General features: G+C 38.6%; 1 protein-coding gene across 4 annotated transcripts in view; it reads left to right on the top strand.

Moving 5' to 3' along the window:
* Positions 1 to 14,585, top strand: part of ank2a (ankyrin 2a, neuronal) — a 118,096-nt gene that overhangs the window by 26,139 nt on the left and 77,372 nt on the right. For 3 of the 4 annotated variants that reach the window (XM_044346788.1, XM_044346789.1, XM_044346790.1), the window contains exons 3-22: positions 4,784 to 4,882; positions 6,062 to 6,160; positions 6,268 to 6,366; positions 6,528 to 6,713; positions 8,330 to 8,428; positions 8,886 to 8,984; positions 9,106 to 9,204; positions 9,532 to 9,729; positions 10,256 to 10,354; positions 10,495 to 10,593; positions 10,749 to 10,847; positions 11,067 to 11,264; positions 11,376 to 11,474; positions 11,747 to 11,845; positions 12,180 to 12,377; positions 12,742 to 12,840; positions 13,360 to 13,458; positions 13,602 to 13,700; positions 13,809 to 13,907; positions 14,040 to 14,112. In XM_044346788.1, the coding sequence (XP_044202723.1) occupies positions 4,784 to 4,882; positions 6,062 to 6,160; positions 6,268 to 6,366; positions 6,528 to 6,713; positions 8,330 to 8,428; positions 8,886 to 8,984; positions 9,106 to 9,204; positions 9,532 to 9,729; positions 10,256 to 10,354; positions 10,495 to 10,593; positions 10,749 to 10,847; positions 11,067 to 11,264; positions 11,376 to 11,474; positions 11,747 to 11,845; positions 12,180 to 12,377; positions 12,742 to 12,840; positions 13,360 to 13,458; positions 13,602 to 13,700; positions 13,809 to 13,907; positions 14,040 to 14,112 (2,338 nt within the window). Of the gene's footprint in view, positions 1 to 4,783; positions 4,883 to 6,061; positions 6,161 to 6,267; positions 6,367 to 6,527; positions 6,714 to 8,329; positions 8,429 to 8,885; positions 8,985 to 9,105; positions 9,205 to 9,531; positions 9,730 to 10,255; positions 10,355 to 10,494; positions 10,594 to 10,748; positions 10,848 to 11,066; positions 11,265 to 11,375; positions 11,475 to 11,746; positions 11,846 to 12,179; positions 12,378 to 12,741; positions 12,841 to 13,359; positions 13,459 to 13,601; positions 13,701 to 13,808; positions 13,908 to 14,039; positions 14,113 to 14,322; positions 14,374 to 14,585 lie in introns of all 4 variants that reach the window. The other variant, XM_044346787.1, reaches the window with a different exon arrangement.

The raw sequence follows: 14,585 nt of genomic DNA on the forward strand, positions 1-14,585 counted from the left end.
TTGACCTTTAGTAGTTATCTGTAGGTCATTTTACTTTGTATTAGAGAACTGACACACATGCACATTGATGTAGCTAATTGAAATGAAATTCAAAATGTATAGGCACACATATATTCCCGTGCATTTTTCTTGTCAGTGTTGTTTCTGTCTACATTACAGTTATGTGTGATGTCTGTATTTCTGACTGTGCATGTGTGCATACACATCATGCACACATGCTTAAATGCAAAAACATGTACACAGTTCCAAATGAGTGCATTACATGTACTCCACCTCTAGGTATGTGGTTTAACAGTTAGCTGTCCTCAGACTGTGATATATGGTTAACAGTAATCTGCTATCTTTAAAGCTGCAACGATTAGTTTATTAATTGATTAGTTGATTGACAGAAAATTGAATAACACAACACCATTGTCAGTTTCTGGTAAAGGTACTTGTGTACTTCTAGCATCAAATAAATCCAGACTATTATTGACTACTACTAGACTACTGCTGCATGTTAACCTGATGCATTTGTTTTTGTTGATAGCAGCCGGGGAGTGACTTCTTCTATTTCGACCTTGTCAAACAAACACTACACACAGCGTGACTATTCTGACAGTGATAATTAACATCTGCTGAAATATGATGCCCGGATAATCATTCAAAAGTATTGTGTTACTCGTGATTAGCAGCAAAATTGCTCTCAAGGCAATGAGCAGATCAGAATCGTGTCTGTGGAAAAGCACTCCACACAATTACAGGGCCATTATCTCTAATATTGCTATTAGCATTGCAGTCATTAGAGGCAGAGCCCTACTGATAAGAGTCTCAACAGACATGAAATGATATAACTGAAATGTGCAATCTGGTTAATTGGAAATAACAGCCGATTGATCTGCAGTGTCTTTAAAATTAAGGAAAGGAATACGTCACGACCTAATCTGCAAGTACATATTGGATTTGTGTTAATCGGCAAGTATCAGTACAGTTTTATCACTTAGATAAACACCATTATGCTGGATTAACATCCATACTATTTTACAAACTGTGTTACAATACTAGTTGGATTCAGGAAATGAATCCTAAAATTAATATGATATCATCTGTGGTTTCTTAACTTAAGTGATACTGTGCATCCACAAGTCAGCGGGAGACGCTGACACATCGCACAGTTTTGAGCGTTGCTTTGGCGGTGTGTTCATTAATAACTGAATAGCCAGATCCTAGAAAGCAGCAACAAGGTGGCGAGGGTCAGAGTTTGGCACCAAGGGCAAAACGCTATCCAAGTTAGTTAGAGAGGGAGACAGAGATACTCTCCCTGCCTGCCAAACCCAGAGTCCAACTATCCTCCTTAATAAATTTTATGAATGAGACAAACAAAACACCATCTTGGATTAATTTATCTTTCAGTTTTTAGCAACTTTTAGCAGTGTGTCTATGTGAACATAGACACACAACAAATAAAAGTAAAGATATAATGTAACTTCTGTTCATTTTCGTGGGAATGAGAGAAGGAGAAATGACTGTAGTCACTTTGAACCAGCTGAATTAGATATTGTGTGTGAGAGAGTTTGTTACATATGAGTGTGTCGTTTGTCTGCGTGCATGTGTGTGTATGTGAGCTGTTTAGTTTCTGTCCTCACAATTAAAGGCCAGACTTCCCCTCTAATCTACCCAAATGTTAATCCCTGGTGAGTGATATTACTCTTTAATCTGCAAGCATTTTACATTATTTCCTCTTTTTGCCCCAAACATTCATCCCATTTGACACTCAGGCCTATAAAACGACATCAAATAAAATTGACCATTTATTTCCATGTGTGATTATAACAAAGGTCAGTGGTCACAGTGGCATGAATATTAATCTCTGCTGGACGGAGCTCAGTCATGTCATGTCGCTCCAACAGTACAAACTGCCAGGGATCACTGTGTTGAGCTGCATGTCCATTAGCTAAATAAGTTCACTTACAGCTCAGAGGAAAAGGAGATTTAGATCAGGTTGTGTGAGAGAGTGAGTGAGTGAGTGAGTGGGTGAGTGGGTGAATGTGTGTGTCTGTTGTGAGTTTTGTTTGTCTTTCCTGGAAAAAATAATGGTTGAAATGTGATTGAAATGCTCTAATAAGATGGCATCTTTTTTGCTGTGTCAGTGATGCCACCATTTTGCAACGAATGTGTAAATCTGAAGCCTGTGACTTTCTGCTTGTCCAAACTGCAGCAAAGAGCACCTGATGGCACTGCGGTGACAATGTCACTAACTGACTGGATAATGTGATTTTATAATTTATTGAAGTGATGGCATTAGAAACATTGGCAGTGCAAATAAGATGAACATTTCTCCATAGATGAGTATGACAAGCATCTCCAGCTCAGTATAACCACACCCATAACCTGTGATGACTGTGGTGACACAATTAGATGATGAAACGATTAGTCACTTAATTTGTTAGTTGATCTACAGGAAAAAAAATTTACAACATTTTGATAATTGATTAAATTTTTAAGTAATTTATCAAGAAAAAATGTCAACAAATTGCTGGCTCCAGATTCTTAGATGTTAGAATCTGGGGCATTTTATCTTTTTTATCTTGCTGTAAATGGAATATCTTTGGGTTTTTGACTCTTACTCAGATAAAATAAGGAATTTGAAAATGTCACCTTTGGCTCTAGGAAAATGTGATGGACATTTTTTACTATTTAATAATCTATACATTTAAAAGTTTATAGACAATACAAACAAGTAATCAATTAATTGTAAAAAATAAACTACAAACTAATCAGTAATGAAAATAATAGTTAGTTGCAGTTTTATATCATTGTAAGTTTAATATCTTTACATTTTGAACAGGCAATTTTAAGACATTTTATAGGCTAAACAATTACATGATTACATTTTTTTAAATGGTTACTGTGTTCAAGCTGAGAGGTTTAAATGGCAAGTTGAAGTTTCCTGTGTTTTCAAACATCAGCTGTAACGCAGGTGTAAGAAGAGATAAGAAGAAATATTCCTTTAGATGATTTGCTGTCTGTAGCAGGACCCTATCAAACAGCCTTCTTTGCAAAGTTAGCTTTCTAGTAGGAGGCTTATTATGGCTTTCAATAAAAGGAAAATACAAGAACAGAATTCTCCATTGCAAGCTCATTAGGAACTTACATAAAGACATACCTTTTAAGTATATGATATTAGGACATGGACAGAACAGGAGGGTGACTATCATTTGTACCCTTTTAAAGTCATATCGCATATCTTTGACAGTCGCTCACTTGACTAGACACTCACTTACATACTTTGGCCTCTGAGGAATGTCCTCTTTTTTTTTTTGAAAGGTTGACATTTTCAGTAGCTTCTAAATATGAGTATCCATGTTTGTGTGTGTGTCCTACATACCCTCTATGACTGTGCAGAAACATGACACCCCTTTGGCTGTTTGGCATTTGGCAACTCAGCATGTGTGTGTGTGTGTGTGTGTGTGTGTATATGTGTATGTGTGTGCATGCATACTGTACGTGCGCGAGGGAAGGAAGGGGGCAATGATACGAGTGTTTGCAACACAACGGCTCCTCTTTACATCAGTGCCAGGGGAGTCTCCAGAGCCAGGAGGCACAGTCCATCTCTGTAACCCATCTGATAGAGCCTGCACAGAAGAAGAAGATAGATCCAGACCTTTGGATCTAAACCAGGAGGGAAGCAAAGGACCATTCTTGATAGCTGGAGCGTCATCACATTTGGAGCACAATTTAAGAAGGCAAAAGATAGAAACAAGCAAAGAAAGATTTACGAAGGAGCAGGAAGCACTGAAAGGAGAAAAGACAGAGAGAGGTTGACATTTGGTTTGACAAAAGGAGCAGAGAATCTGAAGGATAGGAACGAAGTCATGATTTGAAGTGCTCTTCTAGATTGCGGATTTCAGAGGGACACGCTGCACAATGGAGGAAGAGGAGGATGAGGTGAATCATTTGTCTGTGTGTTTACATATGTCTGTCTTGGAGGAATTATGTGCATGCATGAGCGTGTTGTATAAATACATCAGTTGAGTTGTGATCGCCTGCCATATGGTGAAACATTTACATGACTCTCCTCCTCCTCGGCTGCTGCTCACCTGTAGCTCTGGTTGATGGATCAGAGGCCTTTGATGTAATGCTCACACCAAGCCTGACTGAGGGGAAAATCAGCCATGTCTTTTTGCATTTGAGTTCCTGAATGCTGAACATTTGTAGAAATGCACATCTTTTAGAACTGTAAATCATCCCACTGAAAGAATATCTTCTATTAACATGTGATATGTGCTAATTTTAAAGTCTGAAGTGCATATTTTACCCTTAAGAACATTTTCAAATATTTTTTCTTATCCTAATATTGTTTGAGAAAATATTCCTGCTGCATGTGACATTTTTTTGATGTTGCAATATTGACCACTGGCCTGTATGTTCATTATGCTGACAATAAAAAAACACTGTACAGTGTAATGCGACACCTTAATGTACTGCCTCATCACGTGCTATATACAATTTGAATCGATACTTCTCTGGCATAGTTTCAACAACAATTTAGCTTTACATTATAAGCTTCACATGGGTTATTGCAAGGATATTGCATTGCAGTGCAATTGATTCTGTAGTTGTTAATTTTCTGTGTCCACTCCCTGTATATTCTACCACTTATGATGTAATGCAGGTGTATGTAATGCCTGAGCTTTAAGGTCTGGCGCGTATCTGTAACATTATTCCATAAGTGCCACTCAGTCATCTCTTTGCTACATTATTTTCTCAAAATCTTACATTGATATTTTGTTTTCCTTTCCAGAACGGTCTGAATGCACTACATCTGGCAGCTAAGGAGGGACACAAGGATTTAGTAGAGGAACTGTTGGAGAGAGGAGCACCTGTTGATTCTTCTACCAAGGTACACACATATTGGCATTGTCATAATGCTCTTATCAATTTCCAGAAATGAACGTCGTGTATCAGAATTTTACTGTAATCTGCATAGCTATTGTAGCTACACAAGATCGGTTATCTTATATATATATATATATATATATATATATATGTGTGTGTATGTGTATATATATATATATATATATATATATACATATATATATATATATATATATATATATGTGTGTATGTATATGTATATGTATATGTATATGTATATATATATATATATGTGTGTGTGTATGTGTATATATAATGTATATGTATATATATATCTTATCCTTTTTTACTTAATCCACACTGTGGGTCTAAGAATAGAGGATGATAAATCACATTTGAATGAAGCAGATGAGACATCTGGAGGGAGTGTGGATGAACGTGAATATATAGTAGAATCAGTTGTACAGTACCGTGTAAATCACTGTGTGGAATCTCACTCTCACTTAAACTATGAAACTTGATTCACAAGAGCCGTGATGGACATGAGGGTGATTTAAGAGGTAGAAAGTCATTTGAAAAGAGTTTAATTCTGCAACTTTGTACATTCACAATAACCAACTTCTATAAAAACCATTGGTGGGTGAAGATGTTTGTGATATTCCTGATGTTTCCAACAGAAATATCTCAAATTTGTTTTTGGATTCTTTCCGTTGGCTATCTTTCTTTAAAATTTACACAGAAATCATGACAACCCTTTACATGAGTTGCTCCAAGACTTTGGTTTCGAAACAGGTCACATTGGATTGCATCATGACAGGAATGAGAGTGAGTGTCGGGAAAACTGCTTGGCAAGCTGCTCGCTATGTGACTCTATGAATGTCTCATGTCATGCAGCCTTCACAGCTAGTGTTACTAAACAGCCAGCAAGGAATCTGTCACCTTGCTGCTCATGTCCTTGGATTGACATGAATTTGGCCTTTGGTATTAACCAGTCAGTAATCTTAACGTCCTAGAAATAAAAAACAGATACGAAATCTAAACATTTGTGTGTTATCAATTTTTTTCAAAAGTTTTCTGTGACCATCACACCTTTTATACTTGCATCTTTTTTAACCAACTCAGATTTTTTATGTGTTTATACCCACACAGGATAGACACATACATACTTAGCTGGTGGCTTTAACCCTTTTTTAAAATTTTGCAGAAAGGAAATACTGCCCTCCATATTGCCTCATTGGCTGGGCAAAGAGAAGTAGTCCGACTACTGGTGAAGAGAGGAGCGAATGTTAACGCTCAGTCACAGGTGAGAAGTCTTTCAGTGATCACTAGCTATTATATTATGTATTAAACTAGAAATGTGTATAAGTATATGACATTTAGTAACTCTTTATGTATGTGTTGTTTCTACAGAATGGCTTCACTCCACTATATATGGCAGCCCAAGAGAATCACTTGGAGGTGGTGCGATACCTTTTGGAAAATGACGGGAACCAAAGCATTGCAACAGAGGTAAGTTTGTGTGTAAAAGTACCTGTGCATGTCTTGAATTGTACAAATTATTAACCTAGATTCTGATTTAACTTACATTCACATCTTTCACTGTTTTTCTCTGAATTGGTTTCACTCTTTCACCCTTGCTTCTCTTATTTTCCTCTCCTCTGCTCCTCCAGGATGGCTTCACTCCCCTGGCAATCTCTCTTCAGCAGGGCCACAACTCGGTGGTCTCCCTACTGTTGGAGCACGACACCAAGGGCAAAGTGCGCCTCCCAGCCCTGCACATTGCAGCCCGTAAGGATGATACCAAGTCTGCCGCACTGCTGCTCCAGAACGACCACAACGCTGATGTCCAATCTAAGGTGAGATTGAGGAGATTGAGGGAGGGACAGGAATGGTGGCTTGCCAGATGGGAGTAGAGGGGAGGATGCAATTATAAAATGAAAGAGGGAAGGAGGAATTGAGGGAAGCATGCGGCAAGATGAAAGTTTTCACCAAGAGGCAGCAGGAAGACGAAAAGAGAAGAAGTGTTTGACTAAATGGATAATTTTTCATGTTGACAGTTTTATTGATTTTATCGATTTTAGGATGTCCATTTAGAAATATAATGCATATAATATTAATGACAGGGCATTTCTTTGAGTGTTTTGTTGTTTGCTTCCTTGTCTTTGCTTTTTGTTTTTTATGTGTTTTATCTTGTAAACTTACCCTGTGTATTATGTGATGTGAAAAGCCCTTTCCCTAACAACCCAACACCCTATTCCCCCATTCTCTCTATGCGTCCTAACCAGATGATGGTCAATAGAACCACAGAGGTATATGACTCATCACCACTTCATTTAATTCCTTTTTCTCACTTCTGACCATCTCTTTCAGCTTTTTTTGTCCGGATCTTTCCCTTATTTAGTGGGGTTTTTGAGGAATCCTGCATGTCAGAATTATGTACCATTAAAATGAATGCATGCATTTGACAATGCTGTACTATACACTCCTGCATGGCTGACAGTTAAACACATTGTGTTATATTAATGTGATGTGAGAGAGAATGTTAGTTTATTGCATTTTACCTACTGTATCAATTATCTGTTATATATTTCTTTCTTTATTTTACATTTTTAAATTAATGAATCATTCTTTAAAGCTTAAAGTTATTTTATACTTAACTGAGACACTGGCAGCACTCCATTACAGCAGCCGTCAGTTTCCACTTCTTATTATTTATTGCTCTTTTTCTCTACATGACCTATAGCATGTGTACTTCTAAGCACGTTGATATTGTTTTTTCTCTCTGAAACACGTTGTCAATCTTTAAGTTAACTCTGTTTTTTAATTAAATTGCACCATGTCTATCAGAATGGGAAGGTAAGGAGTGAACCCATCTACAACTGTGTACTGTAGATATTTATATATACTGTATATCTTATATATAAATGTCCATTTGTCCGTCAGCAGATACACATAGTGAGAAGTTGCTTTGTGTATTTCAGTTTTGGTTTTTAATGTTGTTTTTCGTTTAAGTTTGTTTTAGTAACTGCTTTGATTTTTTTTTTTTTCACAATTTCATTTTTTTCATTTTTTCAGCTAGCATGGTAGAATTACAGAGTTTTTGCATGCATTATGTATTGCATGTGCTATTTTGGGTTATGCTCATTTTTTATGCTTCGTCTTACATCGTTCTGTCTGGTTTCTTTTGTTCAGCATGCTGCCTCATGGTAATGCTGCTTCAGTAGGATCAGGTTTCTTTCCTGTATCTGCTACTGAAAAATCGAATCTCTCTTTCTTTCTTTTTTCTTTCTTTCTTTCTTTCTCTCTGTTCTTTTCTTCTATCTCACTTTGCTCTTCCTTTGCAACTGTTCTCCCTCTTTCTCACCTGCTGATTCCACCATTGTTCTGCTCCTTCCTCTTTTTGTGATTTGATCTCTTTTTCTTTCCCTCTCACTCTCTCCTTCCCTCCTCTCTCTTTGTCTGTCTCAAACAGAGTGGGTTCACCCCTCTACACATTGCGGCTCACTATGGTAACGTGAATGTCTCCACCCTGTTGCTGAACAGAGGAGCTGCTGTGGACTTCACAGCCAGGGTAGCACCCCATTTCCACTTCTCTTAGCACATCAAGACACTGTACTGCAGTCTGATGTGCGTTTTCACTTAGAGGCTTACAAAAAATGTATTTCAAATGATCTAGAAATCATCTAAGCCTCTAAAAGCTGCATTTACCTATAGTCTGTCAAAAGTTATATTTCTTACATGCTTTCACCTGCATTGACTTTCTGAGGCTGGTTTCTTTAAGTATTTATAGTTTTTATAAAACCAATTCTAGGGCTATCCATTTGGTGTGGGTTCCCTGGACTGCTTCCATATATTTTACATGTTTATGAGATGAATTAATTTAAAATGGTGTTCTCACAAGCCACAAATCTTTAAGGCCAACAAGCCAGTCTCAGAAAGGATAAGGTCCTCATTCAAATTGTTACTTTGTCGCATGAATTGTACAGAATTAATGGTAGTTAACTCCGTTTCCCCGTCTGCCCTGTCAGAACGGGATAACACCTCTCCATGTGGCCTCCAAGAGAGGCAACACCAACATGGTGGCCCTGCTGTTGGACCGAGGAGCTCAGATAGATGCTAAAACCAGGGTGAGTCTGCACAACAACAACAATAGGGTATAGTAGCTAGTTTTCAATTACTTTGTTAAAACAGAGAAATTGGATTTATGTCCACACTTGCAAGTATTTGTGTCTGTGCATTTTCTCCCAGGATGGACTGACTCCCCTGCATTGTGCAGCCAGGAGTGGACATGACCCAGCAGTAGAGCTGCTGCTGGAGAGAGGAGCTCCCATCTTAGCTAGAACTAAGGTATTGGACACCTCTGCCTGTACTGGCCCAACAGATTTTTACTCTCACTAAGTAAAGTTGTCAAGTTTTTAATCATATCCAGGATAAAGTTGTTGTGCTACAATCAAAAAACTACAAACTATCTGTTTCTTCCTTTTTTTGCTTTTCATTTCTGCTACCTCTTTTCTTCCAGCCCACTATCAAAAAAATGATAGTATAGGTTCATAATTCAGGCTGGCAAAAACAACCTATATAGGGGGGGTAAGAGGATGTGTTGCTTTCTTCACTGTACCGCTTTTTTGTCACTTTTTCATCCATCCATGTATCATCATTTTTGTCCCCCAACAGAACGGACTGTCCCCACTGCACATGTCAGCCCAGGGAGACCACGTTGAGTGCGTGAAATTCCTGCTACAGAAAATGGCACCTGTTGATGATGTCACACTGGACTACCTCACAGCGCTGCACGTTGCAGCTCACTGTGGCCACTACAGAGTCACCAAGCTACTGCTGGACAAGAAGGCTAATCCCAATGTTAGAGCGCTGGTACGTACAGAAAATAACAACTGTACAAGCACCAAAGTATTGACCCACACATACATGTATAGAAGTAAAATCAAACATATACATATTTTCAGATAAGAGGAGAGACATAAGAAATACACACATGCAGTTAACATGGGCAGAAGTTAATAGGGTTTGTGAATGAGTGCTGTTTTATTTTTTATATTTTTATGAAGAAAATAATAATTCATTATTATTATTATTATTGAAAAATCCCACAACAGCTATCAAAATGACCAAATGGAAGAATAAAAGATGAGTTGACAGCATACAAAAACAGCAATATTGTCTTCTGTGAGACCGCGGGTCATGTGACACCAGTAATGGTCTTGTAAATCTAGTGATTAGGTACCGATATACAATGTATTTCTCCATTCTTACATAAAATACCTCTGAGAAGAGTAAAGTTACCTTGAAGATAAAGCGGCAATAATAAAATGAAAGCCAATTCACTCCCACAGCTGTATATCATACATAGAGAATATATCTCTCTCATTCTCTCTACCAGAATGGTTTCACTCCTCTACACATCGCTTGTAAGAAGAACAGGGTGAAGGTGATGGAACTGTTGGTAAAATATGGAGCATCCATCCAGGCCATTACTGAGGTGAGACACGTGTGGAAATATCACAGGAATATAGTGAACTTTTCTGTGTTTCTTTTAAATGTTGTCTTTGTTGTAACTTTGCATTTTATAATGATTGTCCTTGTCCTTGTATTTCTCTCTGTCTCTCTCTCTCATTCTAGTCTGGTCTCACCCCCATCCATGTAGCCGCCTTCATGGGTCACCTCAACATTGTCCTACTTCTGCTGCAGAATGGAGCCTCACCCGATGTCCGTAACATTGTGAGTAGTACTTTGACTCAAATTGAAGTAATGTGTTCTCAGTGTTCATATCAGTTTTCTCAGTGCGACCACCTAGCAGCTATTCTTACAAACCACAAGTGTTTTATTCAGCACAGTGACATAATGCTTCTACATTTTCTGTCTTTGCTCATCAGCGTGGTGAGTCAGCTCTCCACATGGCAGCACGAGCAGGTCAGATGGAAGTGGTTCGCTGTTTGCTGAGGAATGGAGCGTTGGTGGATGCCATGGCCAGGGTGAGTCAGCATCACTGAATCATCAGTGTTCATGACTCTCTCCTTCTGTTTATCATAAATAAGCATATTTCATCCACTAGATTGCAAACACACACTTAATGGGGTCATATTGCCTGCCTCGAGATGTCTAATTTTCTACCTCTTTCCCTGCTACTTTTTTGCTCTCCTGTTTTCCCTGCCTGCTCAAACATGTGTAACATTTTCATCCCTCAACCACAGGAGGACCAGACTCCCCTCCACATTGCATCTCGTTTAGGGAAAACAGACATTGTCCAGCTGCTGCTACAGCACATGGCCCACCCGGATGCTGCCACCACCAACGGCTACACTCCCCTTCACATTTCAGCCAGGGAGGGCCAAGTAGAGACTGCTGCAGTGCTGCTGGAGGCCGGAGCCTCGCACTCACTGGCTACCAAGGTTAGCAGAGGATGGGACAGATTCTTTTATAAGCTTCTAGCTAAACACAAAAAACAGTTGGGACTTGCACGTTGGTTTGAAATAAACTTAGATTCTGTTTTCCCTCCACAGAAAGGATTCACTCCATTACATGTAGCAGCTAAGTATGGAAGCCTCGATGTAGCAACACTCCTCCTTCAGCGCAAAGCTCTCCCTGATGATGCTGGCAAGGTAAGCCGAGGATCAGAAATTTTGATGAAAGTTATTTCAGTGTAATGTGACGGTTGAGGTTATTTCATTTCTTGGTTATTAATCTCAATGAGATACTCAGTTCACTGGACCTTTGAGACCCTGACTGGAAATCATTTATGTCTCTGAAATTTTATAAAACAGAATTGAACTGTTTAGGAAAATAAATTCATCACAAAACAGAACTCAATAATAAAGGTACAGTCATCCAAAACAGAAATTACAGCCCTGTTATGAACTGTTTCCTCTTACAGAATGGTCTAACTCCACTACATGTGGCAGCTCATTATGACAACCAAGATGTGGCTCTCCTGCTGCTGGATAAAGGGGCATCGCCTCATGCTACAGCAAAGGTTAGACAAAGGATTTTAAAGATACTAAAATACTTGAAAAGCATTCTCAGACACTCACACTGTAATGATGCATAACTGAGATGCATTCTGCTATAACTGCAGCACTACTTTTTAGGTGAACCCTTTTACTCAGCTTACTGCAAATTTCTTCAACCTTATTGTGATCTTGTTGAGAGTTTTACATTACAGTAGTGAGTGTACACTAAGAGCTTGAGAGTGATGCTTTGATTTTAAGAGATAATACTGAAAATTGTTTAAAATTTAACATGTGAATTTTACCCCCAAAGAGTGATGTTATCACAGTATTTAACTCCTCACCTTTCATCCTGTCCAGAATGGCTACACTCCTCTCCACATTGCAGCCAAAAAGAACCAGACAAACATTGCATTATCGCTGCTGCAGTATGGAGCAGAGACAAACGTTCTGACCAAGCAGGGAGTCAGCCCTCTACACCTGGCAGCCCAGGAAGGACACGCTGAGATGGCCAGCCTGCTGCTGGGCAAAGGAGCTCACGTCAACACGGCAACCAAGGTCACACACAAACACAGACGTATTTTGATACTTAGATTTTTGTTCACATGTTAAACCAATTGCAGGTATATAGTGATTGATACAAACTCTGTCAGACACTTGTTTGGATATGCTGTAGTTTAGATGCTACATTGTAACAAAGGGTGCAGGTAGCACCTTTACTTCTCACATTCTCATAGGGGAAGAAGCATAGAATCCTATATTGTTATATACTGCGATGAAAATTATTTACATGCATTGCGACCATTCATATTACCATACACATGGTATATGGTTTGATAGTTCAAACAAATCAAGCATTTAACCTCTGTAATTGCACATACAGACACAAAACACTAAGGACTATTTGCTTTGTGTGTTACAGAGTGGACTGACTCCTCTGCACCTAACAGCACAAGAGGACAGGGTCAATGCGGCAGAAGTACTGGCCAAACATGACGCCAACTTGGACCAGCAAACTAAGGTAGAAACACATAGACACACAAATTAGTCACTAGTCACAGGTTGTCATGCACCACACCAAACAGTATCATGGGATAGTGCACACAGGTTAATTATCAGGAATGTTATTGAAATGTAGATTATTTTTATGCATTTATTTACAACAGTAGTACGGTTTACCAGCCTTTTTAAATCTGAAGAATCTCACAGTTCCCATCTGTTACTCACACAAATTAACACACATACATATTGATCAAATCTGCCACCTACTGGCATTTGGGATGCATTGCAATGTTTACATTGTATGTCTACATTTCAGGAGGCTTAGTATCTATGACAGTTGGTTGCTAATGAACTCAGTGGTCACAAGTCAAAGTAGAGTTTACTTGGATCAGTTATTATGTTTTGAAAGATAATTTATTTTAAACGTATTCCACCTCCTGATAATTTATTACAGCCAACAAGTGAAACAAACCAGGCAGTATTAGAAAATAATTGCTTTTTTTCTCTGTATCATTTCCTTATCCTCTCCACACATCAGCTTGGATATACGCCTCTGATAGTGGCCTGTCACTACGGAAATGCCAAGATGGTGAATTTCCTGTTACAGCAAGGTGCCAGCATCAACGCTAAAACCAAGGTAGAATTCAAATGTCAAGTGTACAAACTTGGATTAACTAAAACTACAAACTCAATGACAGGACATAATGCAGTTAAAAGTCACTTTTATATTAGTTCTTACAGTGACTATATGAAATCTCATCTCCTTGTTTTGCTATATAGAATGGATACACACCGCTTCACCAGGCAGCACAACAAGGGAACACACACATCATAAATGTTTTGCTGCAACATGGAGCCAAGCCCAATGCTACTACAGTTGTAAGAGAGAAAAAAAAACATTTACTCTGCTTTCTTAAATCTGAAATGTTTTGTTAAAACATAAATGAGAACATGGAATCACAAATGCTATGTTCTTCTTTCTGTTAGAATGGAAACACTGCTCTGTCGATTGCCAAACGTCTGGGTTACATCTCTGTGGTGGACACACTGAAAGTTGTCAGTGAGGAGGTCATCACTACCACAACGGTAAACTCCATGTTTGATATCATTAGACTTAAGAGTTTAATATAGTTTTGCCCTGTATTTCCAGGAAGACCCAACTAACACTTCACTATTCTCTTTGTATTTTTCCACGACTGCGAATGGGTTTCATGTTAGATGGTCACAGAGAAACACAAGCTTAATGTCCCAGAGACCATGACTGAGATGCTGGATGTGTCTGATGAAGAGGGTGAGTGCTTTAAACAGAGAAAGCAAGAGAGAAAGAGCTTACTGTTTTACTGGTTCATTTCAAGCTCATTATTTTACAGGCAAAGAGATATTTAGGTTCTCCTGTTCAGATAACTCACAGTTGACTTGTGGTGAAAACTGTTAGCTCTTGTTTGCTATTGCGGGTGATATAGATATGTGGGTGTAGTTCTTAAAGCTTTATGTTTCATAGCTCTGAGGCTTGAAGACGAGCCATTGTCTGAGATGTCTGTGGAGCTGGAAGGTACTGCAAAATGTCCGTCCTGCTCTGCCAGCTTGGTGTGGACTATATTAGGTGCTCTTGTTATTAATCTTTGTTTTAATGGCAGTGTGCAATGCAATGCATATTTTTGCTAAATCAATCTAGTTTTAGAATTTTCTCTTTAGCCTTTTACTCTCCACTTCTTCAAACCTACGGTGTCTGCGTTTAGGGAGTAGGTGCAGTTAAACATACCT

The sequence above is a fragment of the Thunnus albacares genome, chromosome 3 (genome assembly GCF_914725855.1).
Source record: "Thunnus albacares chromosome 3, fThuAlb1.1, whole genome shotgun sequence".
NCBI lineage: Eukaryota > Metazoa > Chordata > Actinopteri > Scombriformes > Scombridae > Thunnus > Thunnus albacares.